Source organism: Salmo salar, chromosome 07 (genome assembly GCF_965601325.2).
Source record: "Salmo salar chromosome 07, fSalSal1, whole genome shotgun sequence".
NCBI classification, from domain to species: Eukaryota; Metazoa; Chordata; class Actinopteri; order Salmoniformes; family Salmonidae; genus Salmo; species Salmo salar.
In genome coordinates, this window is record NC_138297.1 from 73167106 (window position 1) to 73190636 (window position 23531).

The window sequence follows — 23531 nt, forward strand, 5'->3', positions numbered from 1 at the left end:
GACTGATAATGAGAGTGGGCAGGGCTGAGGCTTTTAGGACACAACCACTAGTGTAGAGAGGACGGTACGGGCTGGTTGCTGTTCTGCAGTACCTTATCATTTCCTCATCTCTTCTCCTCACGTCATCTGATTTCACTCCTCCTCCTCCTCTTCAACAGTGACTAATCCAAGCCAGAAGCAGGTAGAAAAGAGCAGATGTCCTGAGCTATCCTACCAGGACCAAGCTACTACTACTACTGTCACTGTGTTACTAGCTAGCTCAGGTACTTTCAACATTCTCTGATCTATGTACAGGTAATGTACTATGTTACAGATGGAGCTGCTCTGTTATGTCATGTTAACTTATGTCACTTAAAAGTTGTGTTATGTTTTGTCATGTTATGTTACGCAATGTCATTTTAAATTAAGTTATGTTAAATGCATAATGTACGATTCTAGCGCAATGACTGGAAGTGTACAGGTACATTAGCAATGCTACCGTACCTGGAGACTTCCAGTCATTGCGCTAATGCTAGATAGCATTGGCTCGCGAAACAACCACTACCTGCCTTCATAACGCACGCAGAGACGTTCAAATGGTATCCAGTAGTTCATCTGACTCTGGGTAAGTAGAACACGGATGGCAGAAGGTCTTATGATCCCTTCAACACTTTATTAAAAGTTGTTAAATGTAAGGCTAAGTTATCGTTGTTATGCCGTGCAATGCAGATCGGTTGGTAGGATGTCTCTGCTGCTTTGTTGGGCAGTGATGGCTCTGCACCTCGCAACAGGCAAATATAAAAGTTGAAACTTGAAATGAAACAGTGTGTGTGTAAATAGTTTAATTCAATGATAAAGAACACCCTCTGTGTTCTGTAAAACCATGTAACCTTTATTTAACTAGGCAGGTCAGGTAACTCTTTATCCACAATATAGCAGGTGGTGTAAAGCCATAACACATACGTTTTTCCAGTATCAGACTTTGATTGATAATGTCAAAGGCCACACTGAAGTCTAACAAAACAGCTCCCACAATCTTTTTATCATGATTTTCACTCAGCCAATCATCAACCATTTTTGTAAGCGTCGTACATGTTCAATGTCCACCTCTATAAGCATGCTGAAAGTCTGTTGTCAATTTGTTAACTGTAAAATTGCATTGTATCTGGTCAAACACAACTCTAAATGCTATAAAGTATTTGAGGTGCTACTTGGTCTAGCTTAGTTTGCACTTTTGGGATTATTCCATTAATTGCTTCAATGTACCAGGTAAACTAAGTCAACCACAGCTCTTGAACAGTACATACTGTAGGTGTGTGTTGTTGTTCCAGGGGTGGATGCTGCCTCGGGGGTGGTGAACACTACAGAGGAGGAGGTGGAAGGGGTGGACTCCCAGTCACCATGCCCAGCCGGGTGGCATCAGAATGAGCATCGCTGCTTCTCCTTCTACCCCGTCTGGGCCACCTGGGCCACTGCAGAGGTAATACTTGTAATAGAGAGAGACAATTACTAATTACTACTACTATTTCACAACCATTGATACTTCAAGACTAGCAAGCACACATTTACTTCAGGAAATGTCAATTTCTAGCCTGCATTGATCTTTGCTCCCTGAGGTACTGCCTGGGCTTTAGCTCAGCGGGCTAACACAGTGTTTTCTGGCTGTCCCTCTAGTCGTACTGCTCCCAGCACAGAGGGAACCTGGTGTCGGTTCACAGCCCTGGTCAACAGATGTTTGTCCAGGATCTGGTCAGGAGACACACATACCAGCCGGTCTGGATAGGAGGCTACGACGCAGCTCAGGTAAACTGGGTCAATAATTCATCAGTCAGTCAGTCTGTCAATCAATCTGTCAAATGTCTACAGGTTTAAAAACAAAAAGAAGTGGTTTCAATCAATTAATCAACCAATCAATGTTTTTCTGTGATAAGGAGGGGATGTGGCTGTGGAGTGACGGCTCAGCTGTTGACGATGTTTACTGGGAGGAGGATGAGCCCAGTAACTCTGGACAGGGGGAGAACTGTATGGAGCTACACACTGGAGGTACACACACACACACACACACACACACTCGGAGCACATTGAAATAACTGAAGTGTGATTTGTTGTTGCCTTGACAACAGGTGGGCAGGGTTGGAATGACGTGTCCTGTGGAGAGCTGAGGTTCTATGTGTGTTCTATGGAGACAAGGTAGCAGGATAACACTGTCTTGTATCTGGACATGTTCTTACAGAGACCATATTAACACTAAATTACATTCATGTATTTTTTCTTTTAGATCTAGTTTAGCAGCATTGCCAAGTCAGAAGGAAGCAGACGAGAGAGGTAGGATTGTCTTGGCCCATTGCCTAGGCTAGACAAAACGTTTATTTTGTTACAGGTACAGTTCCTTGTTGAATGGCACTCTGACATGTAGAAGATGACAGCTGTCTGATGATTAATGACGCTTGCGAATGCTATGCCATTTCAAACTTTAAAACATGTTGATCTGGCTAGAATTGTTTTTAAATTATGACACTTTTTGTCCTCCTATAAAATCTCTTCCTCTTTAATGGGATATCTTCAACATTATAAAGCTCCCTTTATTTAAATCTCCCACTTTAAATCTGACTTCCAACATTCTGTTCACTCTAAACAATGTGCCTTTGACACGAATCAGCTATTTTGACCCCTTACCCAGTAGCTTCGACAAAAACGTAGAGCATATTATTAGTCTACTCTGCTATTCAAATCTAAAATTAGAACAGAAATAACTTTTACCAGTCAAACTATACAGCTGTTTTGGTAACTGCATCAACTAGTTTAATGTAGCTAACTTCCTACTGTTGAATTAACTGCTATAGAACTAGTTTAATGTAGCTAACTTCCCACTGTTGAATTAACTGCTATAGAACTAGTTTAATGTAGCTAACTTCCCACTGTTGAATTAACTGCTATAGAACTAGTTTAATGTAGCTAACTTCCCACTGTTGAATTAACTGCTAAAGAACTAGTTTAATGTAGCTAACTTCCCACTGTTGAATTAACTGCTAAAGAACTAGTTTAATGTAGCTAACTTCCTACTGTTGAATTAACTGCTATAGAACTAGTTTAATGTAGCTAACTTCCCACTGTTGAATTAACTGCTATAGAACTAGTTTAATGTAGCTAACTTCCCACTGTTGAATTAACTGCTATAGAACTAGTTTAATGTAGCTAACTTCCCACTGTTGAATTAACTGCTATAGAACTAGTTTAATGTAGCTAACTTCCCACTGTTGAATTAACTGCTATATAACTAGTTTAATGTAGCTAACTTCCCACTGTTGAATTAACTGCTAAAGAACTAGTTTAATGTAGCTAACTTCCTACTGTTGAATTAACTGCTATAGAACTAGTTTAATGTAGCTAACTTCCCACTGTTGAATTAACTGCTATAGAACTAGTTTAATGTAGCTAACTTCCCACTGTTGAATTAACTGCTATAGAACTAGTTTAATGTAGCTAACTTCCCACTGTTGAATTAACTGCTATAGAACTAGTTTAATGTAGCTAACTTCCTACTGTTGAATTAACTGCTATAGAACTAGTTTAATGTAGCTAACTTCCCACTGTTGAATTAACTGCTATAGAACTAGTTTAATGTAGCTAACTTCCCACTGTTGAATTAACTGCTATAGAACTAGTTTAATGTAGCTAACTTCCCACTGTTGAATTAACTGCTATAGAACTAGTTTAATGTAGCTAACTTCCCACTGTTGAATTAACTGCTATATAACTAGTTTAATGTAGCTAACTTCCTACTGTTGAATTAACTGCTATATAACTAGTTTAATGTAGCTAACTTCCCACTGTTGAATTAACTGCATGAACTAGTTTAATGTAGCTAACTTCCCACTGTTGAATTAACTGCTATAGAACTAGTTTAATGTAGCTAACTTCCTACTGTTGAATTAACTGCTATAGAACTAGTTTAATGTAGCTAACTTCCTACTGTTGAATTAACTGCTATAGAACTAGTTTAATGTAGCTAACTTCCCACTGTTGAATTAACTGCTATAGAACTAGTTTAATGTAGCTAACTTCCTACTGTTGAATTAACTGCTATATAACTAGTTTAATGTAGCTAACTTCCCACTGTTGAATTAACTGCTATATAACTAGTTTAATGTAGCTAACTTCCCACTGTTGAATTAACTGCTATATAACTAGTTTAATGTAGCTAACTTCCCACTGTTGAATTAACTGCTATAGAACTAGTTTAATGTAGCTAACTTCCCACTGTTGAATTAACTGCTATAGAACTAGTTTAATGTAGCTAACTTCCCACTGTTGAATTAACTGCTATATAACTAGTTTAATGTAGCTAACTTCCCACTGTTGAATTAACTGCTATAGAACTAGTTTAATGTAGCTAACTTCCCACTGTTGAATTAACTGCTATAGAACTAGTTTAATGTAGCTAACTTCCTACTGTTGAATTAACTGCTATATAACTAGTTTAATGTAGCTAACTTCCCACTGTTGAATTAACTGCTATAGAACTAGTTTAATGTAGCTAACTTCCCACTGTTGAATTAACTGCTATATAACTAGTTTAATGTAGCTAACTTCCTACTGTTGAATTAACTGCTATAGAACTAGTTTAATGTAGCTAACTTCCCACTGTTGAATTAACTGCTATAGAACTAGTTTAATGTAGCTAACTTCCTACTGTTGAATTAACTGCTATAGAACTAGTTTAATGTAGCTAACTTCCTACTGTTGAATTAACTGCTATAGAACTAGTTTAATGTAGCTAACTTCCTACTGTTGAATTAACTGCTATAGAACTAGTTTAATGTAGCTAACTTCCCACTGTTGAATTAACTGCTATATAACTAGTTTAATGTAGCTAACTTCCTACTGTTGAATTAACTGCTATAGAACTAGTTTAATGTAGCTAACTTCCCACTGTTGAATTAACTGCTATATAACTAGTTTAATGTAGCTAACTTCCTACTGTTGAATTAACTGCTATATAACTAGTTTAATGTAGCTAACTTCCCACTGTTGAATTAACTGCTATAGAACTAGTTTAATGTAGCTAACTTCCTACTGTTGAATTAACTGCTATATAACTAGTTTAATGTAGCTAACTTCCTACTGTTGAATTAACTGCTATAGAACTAGTTTAATGTAGCTAACTTCCTACTGTTGAATTAACTGCTATAGAACTAGTTTAATGTAGCTAACTTCCCACTGTTGAATTAACTGCTATAGAACTAGTTTAATGTAGCTAACTTCCTACTGTTGAATTAACTGCTATATAACTAGTTTAATGTAGCTAACTTCCCACTGTTGAATTAACTGCTATAGAACTAGTTTAATGTAGCTAACTTCCTACTGTTGAATTAACTGCTATAGAACTAGTTTAATGTAGCTAACTTCCCACTGTTGAATTAACTGCTATAGAACTAGTTTAATGTAGCTAACTTCCTACTGTTGAATTAACTGCTATAGAACTAGTTTAATGTAGCTAACTTCCTACTGTTGAATTAACTGCTATATAACTAGTTTAATGTAGCTAACTTCCCACTGTTGAATTAACTGCTATAGAACTAGTTTAATGTAGCTAACTTCCCACTGTTGAATTAACTGCTATATAACTAGCAATGTGAAACATGTATTTCTAGATGAAACACTGATTAAGTTTGGTGAATAAGTGACTGTATGATTGTATGTGTTGTAATAGTCAATTAAAAAATGTGCTTAGAGTTTTGAAACAACTGTCTTTTTGATTAACGGTTTTGAGTTTTGTACAAAGCATTGCTAAAATTTACCACATACTTGTGAAAACTGCACCAAAGCAATACAAACACAAATATATATCTTTCTCTCTCCTCCCTCCCTCCCCCAGAGCTGGTTGAAGAGGTGAGTATTTATGACGTCCTGTGGGAGACCAGTAAGAGAGTAGCAGATGAGGCCCTCTACTCAGCCTTCCTCAGAGGGATGTATTCCAGACGTCTGCCTGCCCGCTGCTATGCTGACTTCTGCCACCAGGAGATGCTATACCTGGACAGAGTCATCACCATGCTGCAGGTGAAAAGAAAATACATTAAATAAAACAAATACCGTAACGTTTTACTTACTATGACTGTGATACGTGGTTGTCATCCCTAGCTATCTTAAGATAAGTTGCTCTGTGTGTGTAAATGTGTGTATGCGTGTGTGTGAGCCAGGTGCTGATCAGAACAGTCCAGGGTCCTCCAGACATCATGCAGTTTCTCCAGAGAACACATCAACGCTACCAGGAGTCTCTGAAGGAGGCCCAGAACCAAACTCCACCACACCTGGTAAGAAGCTGTTATAACAATCACCCTTAATATACCATTTAAGATAATATATCTTAATATACAATTTAAGATAATATTTCTTAATATACAATTTAAGATAATATATCTTAATATACAGTATATTACGCAGTAGCTAAAGCTTAATAATAGCCACACCATACCAAACCTTCACAAACGTTTCTTAACTTTATTAGGGTAATATCTCAAGTAAATCAAGTCATTGTTTATAGGGAAAATACAAGCAGAAGAGTGAATGTAAACCTGGGAAAAAATGCACTTCCCTCCACTGTGCCCAATAAAATACCATACAACCCTCCCCAAAGCAAAAAAACATTGACAACCCTGCCCTATTTTGGACCCCCCCTCCCAACCTGTAAATGTAGATCTGTCCCGTAGACTATAGAAAAGTAGGTAGTCTTTGAATTTGTAGTCTCACTCAACCCTCACACTTTCACCACTGCATTTCAAATACAAATTCTGTAGCTAAGTCTCCCTCTTTTTCTCAGAGAAAATGGCTTGATTCTACTGTTCAAAAGACATGACCCATAACACCGGTGGTACGGTTTTTTCTTTTTATCATGATTTGGCAGGCCGCATTTTACATTCATAAAGCATATCGCGGGCCGTTCTAAAACTAGGCTACTTGTGGACTGTTAACCATTTGTTTAGGCTACACCTTGATCAGTCATGTTACCTCATTAGCTAGCAATAGTTAACTACCTAGGGGTGTGTTCAGCAGGATCAAGAATAAACATCCCTCTCTGACTGTTGAAAAAGGAATAATGGTGGTAATATTCATAGAATTTCTATCTGCAACGTTCCAGAACGTTTTTCAACTGATAAATTTACCAGTAGCCTATATTGTTGTCTTAGGTCTCTCTTTATGTAGTGTCGTGTTGTCTGTCTTGTTGTGGTGTGTGTGTGTGTGCATATATATACACATATATACAGTTGAAGTCGGAAGTTTACATACACTTAGGTTTCTTGTTAACAAACTATAGTTTTTGCAAGACGGTTAGGACATCTACTTTGGGCATGACACAAGTCATTTTTCCAACAATTGTTTACAGACAGATTATTTCACTTATAACTCACTGTATCACAATTCCAGTGGGTCAGAAGTTTACATAAACTAAGTTGACTATGACTTTAAACAGCTTGGAAAATTCCAGAAAATGATGTCATGGCTTTAGAAGCTTCTGATAGGCTAATTGACATCATTTGAGTCAATTGGAGGTGTACCTGTGGATGTATTTAAAGGCCTACCTTCAAACTTAGTGCCTCTTTGCTTGACATCATGGGAAAATCAAGAGAAATCAGTCAAGACCTCAGAAACAAATTGTAGACCTCCACAAGTCTGGTTCATCCTTGGGAGCAATTTCCAAACGCCTGAAGGTACGCATCCGTCATACTGCTCAGGAAGGAGATGCGTTCTGTCTCCTAGAGATGAATTTAATTTGGTGCGAGAAGTGCAAATCAATTCCAGAACAACAGCAAAGGACCTAGTGAAGATGCTGGAGAAAACAGGTAGAAAAGTATCTATGTCCATAGTAAAACGAGTCCTATATCGACATAACCTGAAAGGCCGCTCAGCAAGAAAGAAGCCCCTGCTCCAAAACCGCCATAAAAAAATGCCAGACTATGGTTTGCAACTCCACATGGGGACAAAGATTGTACTTTTTGGAGAAATGTCCTCTTGTCTGATGAAACAAAAATAGAACTGTTTGGCCATAATGACCATCGTTATGTTTGGAGGAAAAAGGGGGAGGCTTGCAAGCCGAAGAACACCATACCAACCGTGAAACACGGGAATGGCAGCATGATGTTGTGGGGGTGCTTTGCTGCAGGAGAGACTGGTGCACTTCACAAAATAGATGGCATCATGATGGAGGAAAATTATGTGGATATATTGAAGCAACATCTCAAGACATCAGTCAGGAAGTTAAACCTTGGTCGCAAATGGGTCTTCCAAATGGACAATGACCCAAGCATACTTGCAAAGTTGTGGCAAAATGACTTAAGGTTAAAAAAGTCAAGGTATTGGAGTGGCCATCACAAATCCCTGACCTCAATCCCATAGAAAATGTGTGGGCAGAACTGAAAAAGTGTGTGCGAGCGAGGAGGCCTACAAACCTGACTCAGTTACACCAGCTCTGTCAGGAGTAAAGGGCCAAAATTCACCCAACTTATTGTGGGAAGTTTGTAGAAGGCTACACGAAACATTTGACCCAAGTTAAACATTTTGAAGGCAATGCTACCAAATACTAATTGAGTTTATGTAAACTTCTGACCCACTGGGAATGTGATGAAAGAAATAAAAGCTGAAATATATAAATCTCTCTACTATTATTCTGACATTTCACATTCTTAAAATAAAGTTGTGATCCTAACTGACCTAAAACAGGGAATTTGTACTGGGATTAAATGTCAGGAATTGTGAAAACTGAGTTTAAATGTATTTGGCTAAGGTGTATGTAAACTTCTGACTTCAACTGCATGTACATGAAGGCAGGGTAAAGTGACAAGGCATCAGGATAGATGTCAAGCAAAGAGGCACTGAGTTTGTAGGCCTTGAAATACATCCACAAGTACATCTCCAATTGACTCAAATGATGTAAATTAGCCTATCAGTCCACAGTTATCTTCTGGGTGACTCTCAAAAAACTTGGCTTGACCACAAACCCAAGGGCTCTTTTAAATGTAACCAGTGCAACCATTGCAGAAATATTGCACAGAAAAAGTGTTTTGTTGACACAGCTTCCAAAATGGAGTATTACGCCAAGCATTTCATTAACTGCAAAACCACTCATGTCATCTATAGATTGGAATGTCCACAGTGCAAGGTGTTCTAAATTGGATGGACAAAGAGACGCCTTCAAGACTGCTTAGCGGAACACAAGTATGCCATACGGGTAGGCAATAAAGACTACCCCATGGCAAGGCACTACAAGTCCTTACACCATGGCAACCCTGCCTCCCTACAAGCTATGGGTATTGATCATGTTCCGGCCTCTATTAGAAAAGGGGACCGTCTAAAACAGTTAAACTAAAGGGAAAGTTTTTGGATTTATAAACTACAGGCCACTAAGTACCCTGGTTTAAATGAAGATATGGATTTCTCACCCTTCCTGTAGGGTCGTGATAGGTCCATTTGCTGTCATCTAGTGGACATTTTGCTCAATTGCCCTCAGCTATGTTTAGACTGTTGTTGTTCATGTTTGGCTGTGGTCTAGTGTACTATGGAATACATTGCTTTCTTATTCTTCAAACTTCTCCCAGTCATATTTAAGGTTAGAACTACCTTTCTAAGTGTTCTGATACTTCCAGCTTGGAGTTGTATTTTTATGATAACATAGCTACAGTATTTCACTTTTTAATGTGCATAGTATTGCTTACTAGGTGTGTCCAATCAATTTTGTAACCACTCCCTCTTCAAATTAGGGCTAATAGGAAAAGCTGTTCAAAAGAGGACATTGTATTATTTCTTTGTACTCCCTGACGAAGGCCATGCAGGCGAAACACGTCGGATTTTTTAAACTTTTTCTATTGAACATGCCATACAAATAAAGGTATTTTAATTAATTATATGAAGAGTGCCTTGGTCCTCCTTTCTTTTTGATGACCAATTCACCCCTTTTGCCAAAGAGCACCTTCTGTCTACCAAAATGTACTATTGTGTACCTTAGTAGCGCTTCCCTTCCTCATCTTTCTACTAGCCTATCAGAAGCTTCCAAAGCCATGACATCATTTTCTGGAATTTTCCCAACTGTTTAAAGGCACAGTCAACTTAGTGTATGTAAACTTCTGACCCACTGGAATTGTGATACAGTGAGATATAAGTGAAAAATATCTGGCTGTTAACAATTGTTGGAAAAATTACTTGTGTCATGTACAAAGTAGATGTCCTAACCGACTTGACAAAACTATAGTTTGTTGACAAGAAATTTGTGGAGTGGTTGAAAAACAAGTTTTAATGACTCCAACCTAAGTGTATGTAAACTTCTGACTTCTACTTCAAATACCTTACTAATATCTATCCTGATGCATAGTCACTTTACCCTGCCTTCATGTACATACTGTATCAACATCAAATGCCTTATAACTATGAACATTGATCTGGTACTGGTACTTCCTGTATATAGCTCCACATTGATCTGGTACTGGTACTCCCTGTATATAGCTCCACATTGATCTGGTACTGGTACTTCCTGTATATAGCTCCACATTGATCTGGTACTGGTACTTCCTGTATATAGCTCCACATTGATCTGGTACTGGTGTTCCCTGTATATAGCTCCACATTGATCTGGTACTGGTACTCCCTGTATATAGCTCCACATTGATCTGGTACTGGTACTCCCTGTATATAGCTCCACATTGATCTGGTACTGGTACTCCCTGTATATAGCTCCACATTGATCTGGTACTGGTACTTCCTGTATATAGCTCCACATTGATCTGGTACTGGTATTCCCTGTATATAGCTCCACATTGATCTGGTACTTCCTGTATATAGCTCCACATTGATCTGGTACTGTTGTTCCCTGTATATAGCTCCACATTGATCTGGTACTGTTGTTCCCTGTATATAGCTCCACATTGATCTGGTACTGGTACTTCCTGTATATAGCTCCACATTGATCTGGTGCTGGTATTCCCTGTATATAGCTCCACATTGATCTGGTACTGGTACTTCCTGTATATAGCTCCACATTGATCTGGTACTGGTATTCCCTGTATATAGCTCCACATTGATCTGGTACTGGTACTTCCTGTATATAGCTCCACATTGATCTGGTACTACCTGTATATAGCTCCACATTGATCTGGTACTGGTACTTCCTGTATATAGCTCCACATTGATCTGGTACTTCCTGTATATAGCTCCACATTGATCTGGTACTGGTATTCCCTGTATATAGCTCCACATTGATCTGGTACTGTTGTTCCCTGTATATAGCTCCACATTGATCTGGTACTGGTACTTCCTGTATATAGCTCCACATTGATCTGATACTGGTGTTCCCTGTATATAGCTCCACATTGATCTGGTACTGGTACTTCCTGTATATAGCTCCACATTGATCTGGTACTGGTATTCCCTGTATATAGCTCCACATTGATCTGGTACTGGTACTTCCTGTATATAGCTCCACATTGATCTGGTACTGGTATTCCCTGTATATAGCTCCACATTGATCTGGTACTGGTATTCCGTGATAATACCTCTACATTGATATGGTACTGGTACTACCTGTATATAGCTCCACATTGATCTGGTACTGGTACTTCCTGTATATAGCTCCACATTGATCTGGTACTGGTACTTCCTGTATATAGCTCCACATTGATCTGGTACTGGTACTTCCTGTATATAGCTCCACATTGATCTGGTACTGGTACTACCTGTATATAGCTCCACATTGATCTGGTACTGGTACTTCCTGTATATAGCTCCACATTGATCTGGTACTGGTATTCCCTGTATATAGCTCCACATTGATCTGGTACTGGTATTCCGTGATAATACCTCTACATTGATCTGGTACTCCCTGTATATAGCTCCACATTGATCTGGTACTGGTACTTCCTGTATATAGCTCCACATTGATCTGGTACTGGTATTCCCTGTATATAGCTGAATGTTGATCTGGTACTACCTGTATATAGCTCCACATTGATCTGGTACTGGTACTTCCTGTATATAGCTCCATATTGATCTACTACTGTTACTTCCTGTATATAGCTCCACATTGATCTGGTACTGGTACTTCCTGTATATAGCTCCACATTTATTTTATTCCTCCTGTTACTTTTATTTGTGCTATTATGTTTTAACTCTGCATCGTTGGGAAGGGCTTGTAAGCATTTCACAGTAAAGTCTACACCAGTTGTATTCAGCACATGTGACAAATAAATGTAATTCGATTTTCCTCATCCTCCGCCTGCCTACAGAACCGGTCCTCCATCCAGCCCTCTGCAGCTGTGTTTCAGTACCTTCACACCTTCCATAACCACATAGTAAACTCCCTGTCTCTCTTCCTCCTCCATCTCCTCCTCCTCCTCCTCCTGCCTACAGAACCTGTCCTCCATCCAGCCCTCTGCAGCCGTGCGTCAGTACCTCCAGAGCTTCCATGACATTGTGAATGAGGAGCCCATCTACTGGCTGGTGTCTCTGCTGCCCAGAGCCCTGCTCAGACCTTACCTGGCAAAGAACCTGCCCCTGGGAGAGAGGACCAGACCAGGCCCCAGGCCCTGCCTCTACCCCTGGCTAAGCCTCTTCCCCTGCCCCTGCTACCAGTGGGGGGGAGAGGACATGAAGTCAGACCAGAGGAACCAGAAAGACAAGTCAGGGGCATATTACAGGTATCTTGAAGTTTATAGCCTATGGAGGTTTATAGTGTCTCAACTCAACTCACAAAACATTGTTGTGTTTAATCTTGTCAAGTGTGGTGATATTGTGGAGTGACTCTTTTCTAACCTGTTTCTCTCTCCAGGCCTCTACTGGAGAAGTACCAGGATGTGATAGATGTCTATAAGGCTGTCAACATCTTCAGACTCCAGATGATCAACGAGAAGGCTCTCTTCACCTCCAGGTGCGGTTAGCCTGACTTAGGTCTACAGTTAGCCCGACTTAGGTCTACAGTTAGCCCGACTTAGGTCTACAGTTAGCCCGACTTAGGTCTACAGTTAGCCCGACTTAGGTCTACAGTTAGCCCGACTTAGGTCTACAGTTAGCCCGACTTAGGTCTACAGTTAGCTCGACTTAGGTCTACAGTTAGCCTGGTCCTGCTTTCTCATTCTACAGTTAGCCAGGTCCTGCTTACTAAGTATACAGTTAGCCAGGTCCTGCTTACTAAGTATACAGTTAGCTTGGTCCTGCTTACTAAGTATACAGTTAGCTTGGTCCTGCTTACTAAGTATACAGTTAGCTTGGTCCTGCTAAACAAGTCTTGCCAGGTCTCCCTCGCAAAACAGGCTCTCAACCCTACGGATCTCCATAGCCTGGGTGCCAGTCTAATTTGTGATATCATTCTACTCCTTGTCAACATAATTTGGCATATGACATGGAGTACAGGAAGTGGAATCCCAACCAGGGAATTTGGATGTTGAAGTTGTGGGAACGTACATTTTTGGTTTACCATTGGTTCTGGGGAGGAAGCAATAACTTTACTGAACGGTAAAACGGAATTCTGAAAACTTAGCCTGTTCTGGGAACGTTAAGTTTTAGGTTGCAGGGAGGTTTCTGAGAACATCTTACTATGGTTCCAGTGACGTTTCTGAGAACGTCTTACTATGGTTCCAGGGAGGTTCTGAGAACGTCTTACTATGGTTCCAGGGAGGTTTCTGAGAACGTCTTACTATGGTTCCAGTGACGTTTCTGAGAATGTCTTACTATGGTTCCAGGGAGGTTCTGAGAACGTCTTACTATGGTTCCAGGGAGGTTTCTGAGAACGTCTTACTATGGTTCCAGGGAGGTTCTGAGAATGTCTTACTATGGTTCCAGGGAGGTTCTGAGAACGTCTTACTATGGTTCCAGGGAGGTTCTGAGAATGTCTTACTATGGTTCCAGGGAGGTTCTGAGAACGTCTTACTATGGTTCCAGGGAGGTTTCTGAGAATGTCTTACTATGGTTCTAGGGAGGTTCTGAGAACGTCTTACTATGGTTCCAGGGAGGTTTCTGAGAATGTCTTACTATAGTTCCAAGGAGGTTCTGAGAACGTCTTACTATGGTTCCAGGGAGGTTCTGAGAACGTCTTACTATGGTTCCCCGAACATTTTCCTGGGAGGTTTTATTTTAACGCTCAGAGAAACGGAATTATTGGTTATTTGGAGTTATTTTTTTTTGTTCCTTAAAACGTTCACTGAATGTTTCAATAATACTTTTAACAAAAGTTTTAGCTTTTTTTGGCTTAACTTTTTTAAAGTCCAAGCACAAATAGGACAAGGGCCGCAACTTTATGAGCTAGCTGGGATGTTAGCACAAAACAGGTCTGGATTTCAGGGTCTCAGTGAAACACTACAGTAGAACACGTGTATCACATTAACCAGGTGATCTCTGTATTAATGTTAAATATCTCTGTGATGTTCATCTCTGTATTACTAGCTGGCAGCGTAATATAACTGAGGTCATATATAATGTTGTCTCTGGCTGGAGCGTCCTAATACTTTTAAATATCAAATCAATTCTATAAATCAATGAATATCTGATGTAATCTAATCCGTCTGTGTAATATTATCCTAGTTGGTTTCCCACTGGTGACGAGGAGGAAGTGGAAGACCAACCCAACCTGTGGAGTCTGGACCTGACGTTAGCGTGAGTGACGTATTTACTTATGACATGTTTATCTTGTATTGAAATCAGTCGAGGATTGTGTACAACTGATAATGTGACTGTTTTTCTTTTTAACTTTCACATTTATTTTCTAACACACGGTCCCCCCTCCCCCCCCCTCCCCCCTCCCAAAACAGTTATTCTTTGCAAAACTCCCAATTTAGACCAGCCCACTGTGCTTAAAGATGGACCGGCCCATCTGGCCCCAAACTGTCTTATGGCCAGTTCGTTTCTGGTTTATAGTGACTCTAGGGACAGCTATGTCAGGAGAGCCTTTCAGATAAGATGTGTTATCGTTCATTGGTCTTGTTTGTCCTGTCCCTTAAATCTGGTTGTTTCTGTCTCTCTTCTCTAGGTGAAGCTGTAGCAGTGCAGCTGTATAATACAGGGAGCTGTGTGTGTTTGGCTGTGTGTGTTGGTTTTCACACTGGGCAGGACTGTTCCTCTTGTCAGACATATTCCAATATTCCACTTTTATGTTTGAAACTTCTCCCCAACAACTACTGTTTAAACTGTATTAATGCAATAACACAATGAATGTACACATCTAATAAATGTCAACAAAGGAGCTACAATAAAATAAAAAACATTTAGATAAAATCAATCAAACTGTGTGAACTGTAAAATGGTATTTTCTTATGGGTGTTGCAATATGAATATTATACAGCCAATCACATTGCTGTTCTCTTCCACAATCAGAAGAATTGCTCTGGCTAGCCAATAAACAGATGGTATTGCTTCCAAGAATTGACCAATCAGAAAAAGCTAAGGTTGCCCGACTGGCACTTGGCCAATATTTGAATTCTCCATTGTATAAACTGTTGTATTTTTCCTGTGTTCATGTTTTATATTCATGTTGGATCCACTGATTTCAAACAATTAGACAATAGTTGTCCTTATCACGCCTAATTTCTGTGTCTTTAATTATTTCCTGGATTTACAATCAAAACAACTTGGCTAACATTATGGTTTCTATGTAAACCTGTTCTTAAATGAATAGATCAAACCCTTTCTCTTTGGGAAATACCAAACGTAACTCCTGTTAACACTTTCACCCTTCTGGGTATAACGTGTGAAGTTCCAATCCTGACGAGTGGATTGAGAAAAATAGAGGGTTTTAAATCAGAATTTATGGTCTGGATGACAATGACAGATTTACATGGCGAGGAGCGAGGATGTGACGTTCGTCATTAAGGGTAGACGAAGGCGCTGCGCGAGTTGGGTTCATTATTTTATTTTCAATGTGAACCAGCAAAAACAAACAATACAACGAACGAAAAGCTATGCGTGTAAACACATGCAACACCAAGACAAGATCCCACAACTGACTGTGGGGAAAAAAAAACACTAAACAAGCAAAAGGAAGAGTTATCTATTCAAAACGTAGATCAAAAAAAGTCCAGTTGCCAAGACAACCAGTACAAATTCCATCTAGACACTGTTGCTCTAGAGCACACAAAAACTATACATACTTCGGCCTAAACATCAGCGCCACAAGTAACTTCCACAAAGCTGTTGTCATGGCTTTCTTCAGAATGAGAGGACCAAAGCGCAGCTTGGTAAGTGCTCATGATTTATTCCACTATGAAACACTTGAACAAAAAGAAAACAAGCCAACAGTTCTGTTATGTACAGAAAACTAAACAGAAAACTACCCACAAACACAGGTGGGGAAAAAGGCTGTTTAAGTATGATTCCCAATCAGAGACAACAATAGACAGCTGCCTCTGATTGGAAACCATACTAGGCCAATCAAAGAAAAAGACAACATAGAAATATAACACATAGAATGCCCACCCCATGTCACACCCTGACCTAACCAAACAGAGAAAAACGTCTCTCTCATGTCAGGGCGTGACAGAGGATAGTTAGAAGCCCGATGGTTTCTCCCATAAAATTTGCACGGTAAGAAAAAATAAGCAGAAAATCAATGAGTCTAGAGTGAATACAGCAGCTGATGTCAGGATTCCATACCAGGTCTGTGTCTGTGAGTGTGTCAATGTTGGTAGAACATGAGCCCCGAATTCGCTCCAATGATTAATTATTGGTAGCGCAACCACTACCTCCAAACGTGTGTGTGTGTGTGTGTGTGTGTGTGTGTGTGTGTGTGTGTGTGTGTGTGTGTGTGTGTGCGTGTGAGTGGCTCTACCAGTGACTTCTTACCTGCTCCTGTATTACTGAGTGGTAGATGGACAGTCCTCTCTGTTTCCCTATCTCTCTCTCTCTCTCTCTCTCTCTCTCTCTCTCTCTCTCCAAGACTGGTGATAGTAGGATTTAATATTTTTTCATAAAAACATGTTAACCTGTTATGGTATAGGGGTCAGTATTTTCACGCCCGGATAAAAAACGTACCCGAATTAATCTGGTTACTACTCCTGCCCAGAAACTAGAATATGCATATAATTAGTAGATTTGGATAGAAAACATTCTAAAGTTTCTAAAACTGTTTGAATGGTGTCTGTGAGTATAACAGAACTCATATGGCAGGCCAAAACCTGAGAAGATTCTATACAGGATGTGTCCTGTCTGTCAATTTGTTCTCCTTCTAGGGCATCTCTATCAAAAATACAGAATCTCTGCTGTAACGTGACATTTTCTAAGGCTTTCATTGGCTCTCAGAAGGCGCCTGAAAGTGGAATGAGAGCTCTCCAGTCTCAGGGCGAAAAACAGCAGGAGTTTTTGTGAGTGGTTCTGCTGAGAACAATGACAATGGAGCGCGCGTGCACGAGAGTACTCCATTTTTTTCTTTCAGTATTTGAACGAATACAACGTCGCCCGGTTGGAATATTATCGCTATTTTACGAGAAAAATAGCATACAAATTTATTTTAAACAGCGTTTAACATGATTCAAAATACGGTAATGGAATATTTTAAAAAATGTTGTCACGAAATGTGCAGGCGCGTCACCCTTCGGATAGTGACTTGAACGCACGAACAAAACGGAGCTATTTGGATATAACTATGGATTATTTCGAACCAAAACAACATTTGTTGTTGAAGTAGAAGTCCTGGGAGTGCATTCTGATGAAGAACAGCAAAGGTAATCCAATATTTCTCATAGTAAATCTGAGTTTGGTGAGGGCCAAACTTGGTGGGTGTCAAATTAGCTAGCCATGATGGCCGGGCTATGTACTCAGAATATTGCAAAATGTGCTTTCACCGAAAAGCTATTTTAAAATCTGACACCGCGATTGCATAAAGGAGTTCTGTATCTATAATTATTTTAAGAATTATGTTTTTTGTCAACGTTTATCATGAGTAATTTAATAAATTCACCGGAAGTTTTCGGTGGGTATGCTAGTTCTGAACATCACATGCTAATGTAAAAAGCTGGTTTTTGATATAAGTATGAACTTGATTGAACAAAACATGCATGTATTGTATAACATAATGTCCTAGGAGTGTCATCTGATGAAGATCAAAGGTTAGTGCTGCATTTAACTGTGTTTTGTGTTTTATTGACACATGTCCTTGCTTGGAAAATGGCTTTGTGATTATTTTTGTCTATGTACTCTCCTAACATAATCTAATGTTTTGCTTTCGCTGTAACGCCTTTTTGAAATCGGACAATGTGGTTACATCAAGGAGAAGTGTATCTTTAAAATGGTGTAAAATAGTTGTATGTTTGAGAAAGTTGAATTATGACATTTTGTTGTTTTTGAATTTGCCGCCCTGATATTACACTGGCTGTGTCCCGCAGGTCTAGCGTCCCACCTAGCCCATAGAAGTTAAGGGGAAACATTTAAATGTCTTGGAATGGCCTAGTCAAAGCCCAGACCTCAATCCAATTGAGAATATGTGGTATGACTTAACCTGTTATGGCTAGGGGGCAGTATTTTCACGGCTGGATAAAAAACGTACCCGATTTAATCTGGTTACTACTCCTGCCCAGTAACTACAATATGCATATAATTATTGGCTTTGGATAGAAAACACTCCAAAGTTTCTAAAACTGTTTGAATGGTGTCTGTGAGTATAACAGAACTCATATGGCAGGCAAAAACCTGAGAAGATTTCATGCAGGAAGTGGCCTGTCTGACAAGGTGTCGTTCTTCTTGTCTCTGTTTATTGAAGAGTGAGGATCTTAGCTGTCCCGTGACACTTCCTACGGCTGCCATAGGCTCTCAGAAGGCAGCAAAATAATGAATCGTGGCTTTGCAGGCTCTGGCTGAAACAAAGTAGCGCGTTTGGGTAGTGGCTGGTTACAGTACTGTGAGACTCAGGCTCGTGCCCGCGTCGACCGAAAGCTTTGTTTACTTTCCTCTGTTTAGCTAAATGGACATTCCCGGTCGGAATATTATCGCTTTTTTACGATAAAAATGGCATAAAAATGGATTTTAAACAGCGGTTGACATGCTTCGAGGTACGGTAATGGAATATTTAGATTTTTTTTGTCACGAATTGCGCCATGCGCACGACCCTGATTTACCATTTTGGATAGTGTCTGGGACGCACGAACAAAACGACGCTATTCGGATATAACGATGGATTATTTTGGACCAAACCAACATTTGTTATTGAAGTAGCAGTCCTGGGAGTGCATTCTGACGAAGACAACAAAAGGTAATCAAACTTTTATAATAGTAAATCTGATATTGGTGAGTGCTAAACTTGCCGGGTGTCTAAATAGCTAGCCTGTGATGGCTGGGCTATGTACTTAGAATATTGCAAAATGTGCTTTCACCAAAAAGCTATTTTAAAATCGGACATATCGAGTGCATAGAGGAGTTCTGTATCTATAATTCTTAAAATAATTGTTATGCTTTTTGTGAACTTTTATCGTGAGTAATTTAGTAAATTGTTAGCGAATTCCTCCGGAAGTTTGCGGGGGGTATGCTTGTTCTGAACGTCACATGCTAATGTAAAAAGCTGTTTTTTTATATAAATATGAACTTGATTGAACAAAACATGCATGTATTGTATAACATAATGTCCTAGGTGTGTCATCTGATGAAGATCATCAAAGGTTAGTGCTGCATTTAGCTGTCTTCTGGGTTTTTGTGACATTATATGCTAGCTTGAAAAATGGGTGTCTGATTATTTCTGGCTTGGTACTCTGCTGACATAATCTAATGTTTTGCTTTCGCTGTAAAGCCTTTTTGAAATCGGACAGTGTGGTTAGATAAAGGAGAGTCTTGTCTTTAAAATGCTGTGAAATAGTCATATGTTTGAAAAATTGAAGTTTTTGTATTTTTGAGGAATTTGTAATTCGCGCCACGCCTATCATTGGATATTGGAGCAGGTGTTCCGCTAGCAGAACGTCTAGATGTAAGAGGTTAAAGATTGCTGTACCACAGCGGAACCTATCCTACTTGAAGGAGCTGGAGAAGTTTTTCCTTGAAGAATGGGCAAAAATCCCAGTGGCTAGATGTACCAAGCTTATAGAGACATACCCCAAGAGACTTGCAGCTGTAATTTCTGCAAAAGGAGGCTCAACAAAGTATTGACTTTTGGGGGGTGAATAGTTATGCACGCTCAAGTTCTGTCTGTCTTATTTCTTGTTTGTTTCACAAGAAAAAATATTTTGCATCTTCAAAGTGGTAGGCATGTTGTGTAAATCAAATGATACAAACTTTTAATTCCAGGATGTAAGGAAACAAAATAGGAAAAATGCCAAGGGGGGTGAATACTTTCGCAAGCCACTACAGCTGCTGCATATGCTGTAGTTAACCTCTCTAGGGTAGGAGGCAGTATTTTCACATCCGGATAAAAAACGTACCTGATTTAATCTGGTTATTACTCCTGCCCAGAAACTAGAATATGCATATAATTGTTTGATTTGGATAGAAAACACCCTAAAGTTTCTAAAACTGTTTGAATGGTGTCTGAGTATAACATAACTCATATGGCAGGCCAAAACCTGAGAAGATTCTATACAGGAAGTGCCCGCTCTGGCCATTTCTTGGCCTTCTATAGCCTCTTTATCGAAAACAGAGGATCTCTGCTGTAACGTGACATTTTCTAAGGCTCCCATAGGCTCTCAGAAGGCGCCAGAACGGGGAATGATGACTCTGCAGTCCCTGGCTGAAAAACAGTAGCGCATTTGGAAAGTGGTCGATCTGAGAACAATGAAATACGCGCGTGCACATGAAGAGTCCATTTTCTTCTTTGAGTCTTTGAACGAAAACAACGTCTCCCGGTCGGAATATTATCGCTATTTTACGAGAAAAATCGCATAAAAATTGATTTTAAACAGGGTTTGACATGCTTCGAAGTACGGTAATGGAATATTTAGAATTTTTTTGTCACGACATGCGTCCGCACGTCACCGTTCGGATAGGGATCTGAACACACGAACAAAACAGAGGATATTTGAACATAACTATGGATTATTTTGAACCAAAACAACATTTGTGGTTGAAGTAGAAGTCCTGGGAGTGCATTCTGACGAAGAACAGCAAAGGTAATCCAATTTTTCTTATAGTAAATCTGAGTTTAGTGAACGCCAAACTTGGTGGGTGTCAAATTAGCTAGCCAGTGATGACACCGTGATTGCATAAAGGAGTTCTGTATCTATAATTCTTAAAATAATTGTTATGTTTTTTTGTGAACGTTTATCGTGAGTTATTTAGTAAGTTTTCGGTATGTTTGCTAGTTCTGAAAGTCACATGCTAATGTAAAAAGCTGTTTTTTGATATAAATATGAACTTGATTGAACAAAACATGCATGATTGAACAAAACAGATGACACTCCTAGGACATAATGTCCTAGGAGTGTCATCTGATGAAGATCATCAAAGGTTAGTGTTGCATTTAGCTGTGGTTTTGTTTTTTTTACATTATATGCTAGCTTGAAAAATGGGTGTGTGATTATTTCTGGCTGGGTACTCTCCTGACATAATCTAATGTTTTGCTTTCGTTGTAAAGCCTTTTTGAAATCGGACAATGTGGTTAGATTAACGAGAGTCTTGTCTTTAAAATGGTGTAAAATAGTCATATGTTTGAGAAATTGAAGTTAGCATTTTTAACCTGTTAGGGGTAGGGGGCAGTATTGACACGGCTGGATAAAAAACATACCCGATTTAATCTGGTTACTACTCCTGCCCAGTAACTGGAATATGCATATAATTATTGGCTTTGGATAGAAAACACTCCAAAGTTTCTAAAACTGTTTGAATGGTGTCTGTGAGTATAACAGAACTCAAATGGCAGGTCAAAACCTGAGAAGATTCCTTTACAGGAAGTACCCTGTCTGACCATTTCTTGGCCTTATTTGTCATCTCTATCCAAAACAAAGGATCTCTGCTGTTACGTGATACTTCCTACGGCTCCAATGCGCTCTCAGAAGGCGGCAAAAAGCTGAATCATGACTTTGCAGGCTCTGGTTGAAAAAAAGTAGAGCGTTTGGGTAGTGGCTGGTTACATTACTGTGAGACTCAGGCGCATGCCCGCGTCGACCGAATGCTTGTTTTCTTTCCTCTGTTTACCTAAACGCAGATTCCCGGTCGGAATATTATCGCTTTTTTAACGAGAAAAATGGCATAAAAATGGATTTTAAACAGCGGTTGACATGCTTCGAAGTACGGTAATGGAATATTTAGAATTTTTTTGTCACGAATTGCGCCATGCTCGTCACCCTTATTTACACTTCGGATAGTGTCTTGGAACGCACGAACAAAACGTCGCTATTTGGATATAACGATGGATTATTTTGGACCAAACCAACATTTGTTATTGAAGTAGCAGTCCTGGGAGTGCAAATAAGCTATTTTAAAATCGGACATATCGAGTGCATAGAGGAGGTCTGTATCTATAATTCTTAAAATAATTGTTATGCTTTTTGTGAACGTTTATCGTGAGTAATTTAGTAAAATGTTAGCAAATTCCCCGGAAGTTTGCGGGGGTATGCTAGTTCTGAACGTCACATGCTAATGTAAAAAGCTGGTTTTTGATATAAATATGAACTTGATTGAACAAAACATGCATGTATTGTAACATAATGTCCTAGGGTTGTCATCTGATGAAGATCATCAAAGGTGAGTGCTGCATTTAGCTGTCTTCTGGGTTTTGGTGACATTATATGCTGGCTTGAAAAATGGGTGTCTGATTATTTCTGGCTTGGTACTATGCTGACATAATCTAATGTTTTGCTTTCGTTGTAAAGCCTTTTTGAAATCGGACAGTGTGGTTAGATTAACGAGAGTCTTGTCTTTAAATAGCTGTAAAATAGTCATATGTTTGAGAAATTGAAGTAATAGGATTTTTAAGGTTTTGAAAATCGCGCCACAGGCTTAAAGTGGCTGTTACGTAGGTGGGACAAATTCGTCCCGCCTAGCCCAGAGAGGTTAACTGCCTTGTTCAGGGGCAGAATGACAGATTTTGTGTCCAGAAACATCAAAATCCCGAAATCATAATGGATCACAATGCCACAAAAGGAGGGGTGGAAAATTTGGACAAGTTGGTGACTGGCTACATCTGCAAAAGAAGAACCCTACGCTGGCCACTTGTGATATTCTCCAACATCTTGGACATCTCGGTGAACAACACATTTGTCATCTGGATGGAGTTGAACCCATATTGGAACAGAGGGAAGCTCCAGAGGAGATGGCTCTTTCTCGAGGAGTTGGGCATGGCATTGGTAAGACCTCAAATCCAGAGGAGGCAACATATCCCAAGGACCCCAGCTTCTGCAGCCATCGTGAGGAGGATTCAGGAGGAAGATGCTGGTGTCACATCCGCCCAATCGATTATTAATGGATAATGATTTTACCATTATCCTTTACATGTGTTTAAATCAGTCATTTTGACTGTAAAAAGTCATGTTTTGTTAACCTCTACTCAACAGCCAGTGGAATCCCGTGGCGCGATATTGAAATACCTTAGAAATGATATTACTTCAATTTCTCAAACATATGACTATTTCACAGCATTTTAAAGACAAGACCCTCCTTTATCTAACCAC

At 39.5% G+C, this 23531-nt stretch overlaps 1 protein-coding gene across 2 annotated transcripts; it reads left to right on the plus strand.

The window, feature by feature from the left end:
- Nucleotides 1–107: 107 nt before the first annotated feature.
- LOC123723771 (uncharacterized) lies at nt 108–15228 on the plus strand. 2 transcript variants are annotated; one of them, XM_045713202.2, is made up of 13 exons: nt 108–294; nt 709–770; nt 1311–1459; nt 1654–1782; nt 1911–2022; nt 2103–2169; nt 2258–2304; nt 5858–6039; nt 6180–6293; nt 12373–12659; nt 12791–12889; nt 14539–14610; nt 14984–15228. In XM_045713202.2, the coding sequence occupies exons 1-13, from the start codon at nt 287–289 to the stop codon at nt 14985–14987; spliced, it is 1332 nt and encodes a 443-aa protein (XP_045569158.2). In that variant the 5' UTR covers nt 108–286; the 3' UTR covers nt 14988–15228. The 2 variants fall into 2 exon arrangements, with proteins under 2 accessions (XP_045569158.2, XP_045569160.2); XM_045713204.2 differs by having other exon boundaries at nt 112–263.
- The last annotated feature ends 8303 nt before the right edge of the window (nt 15229–23531 follow it).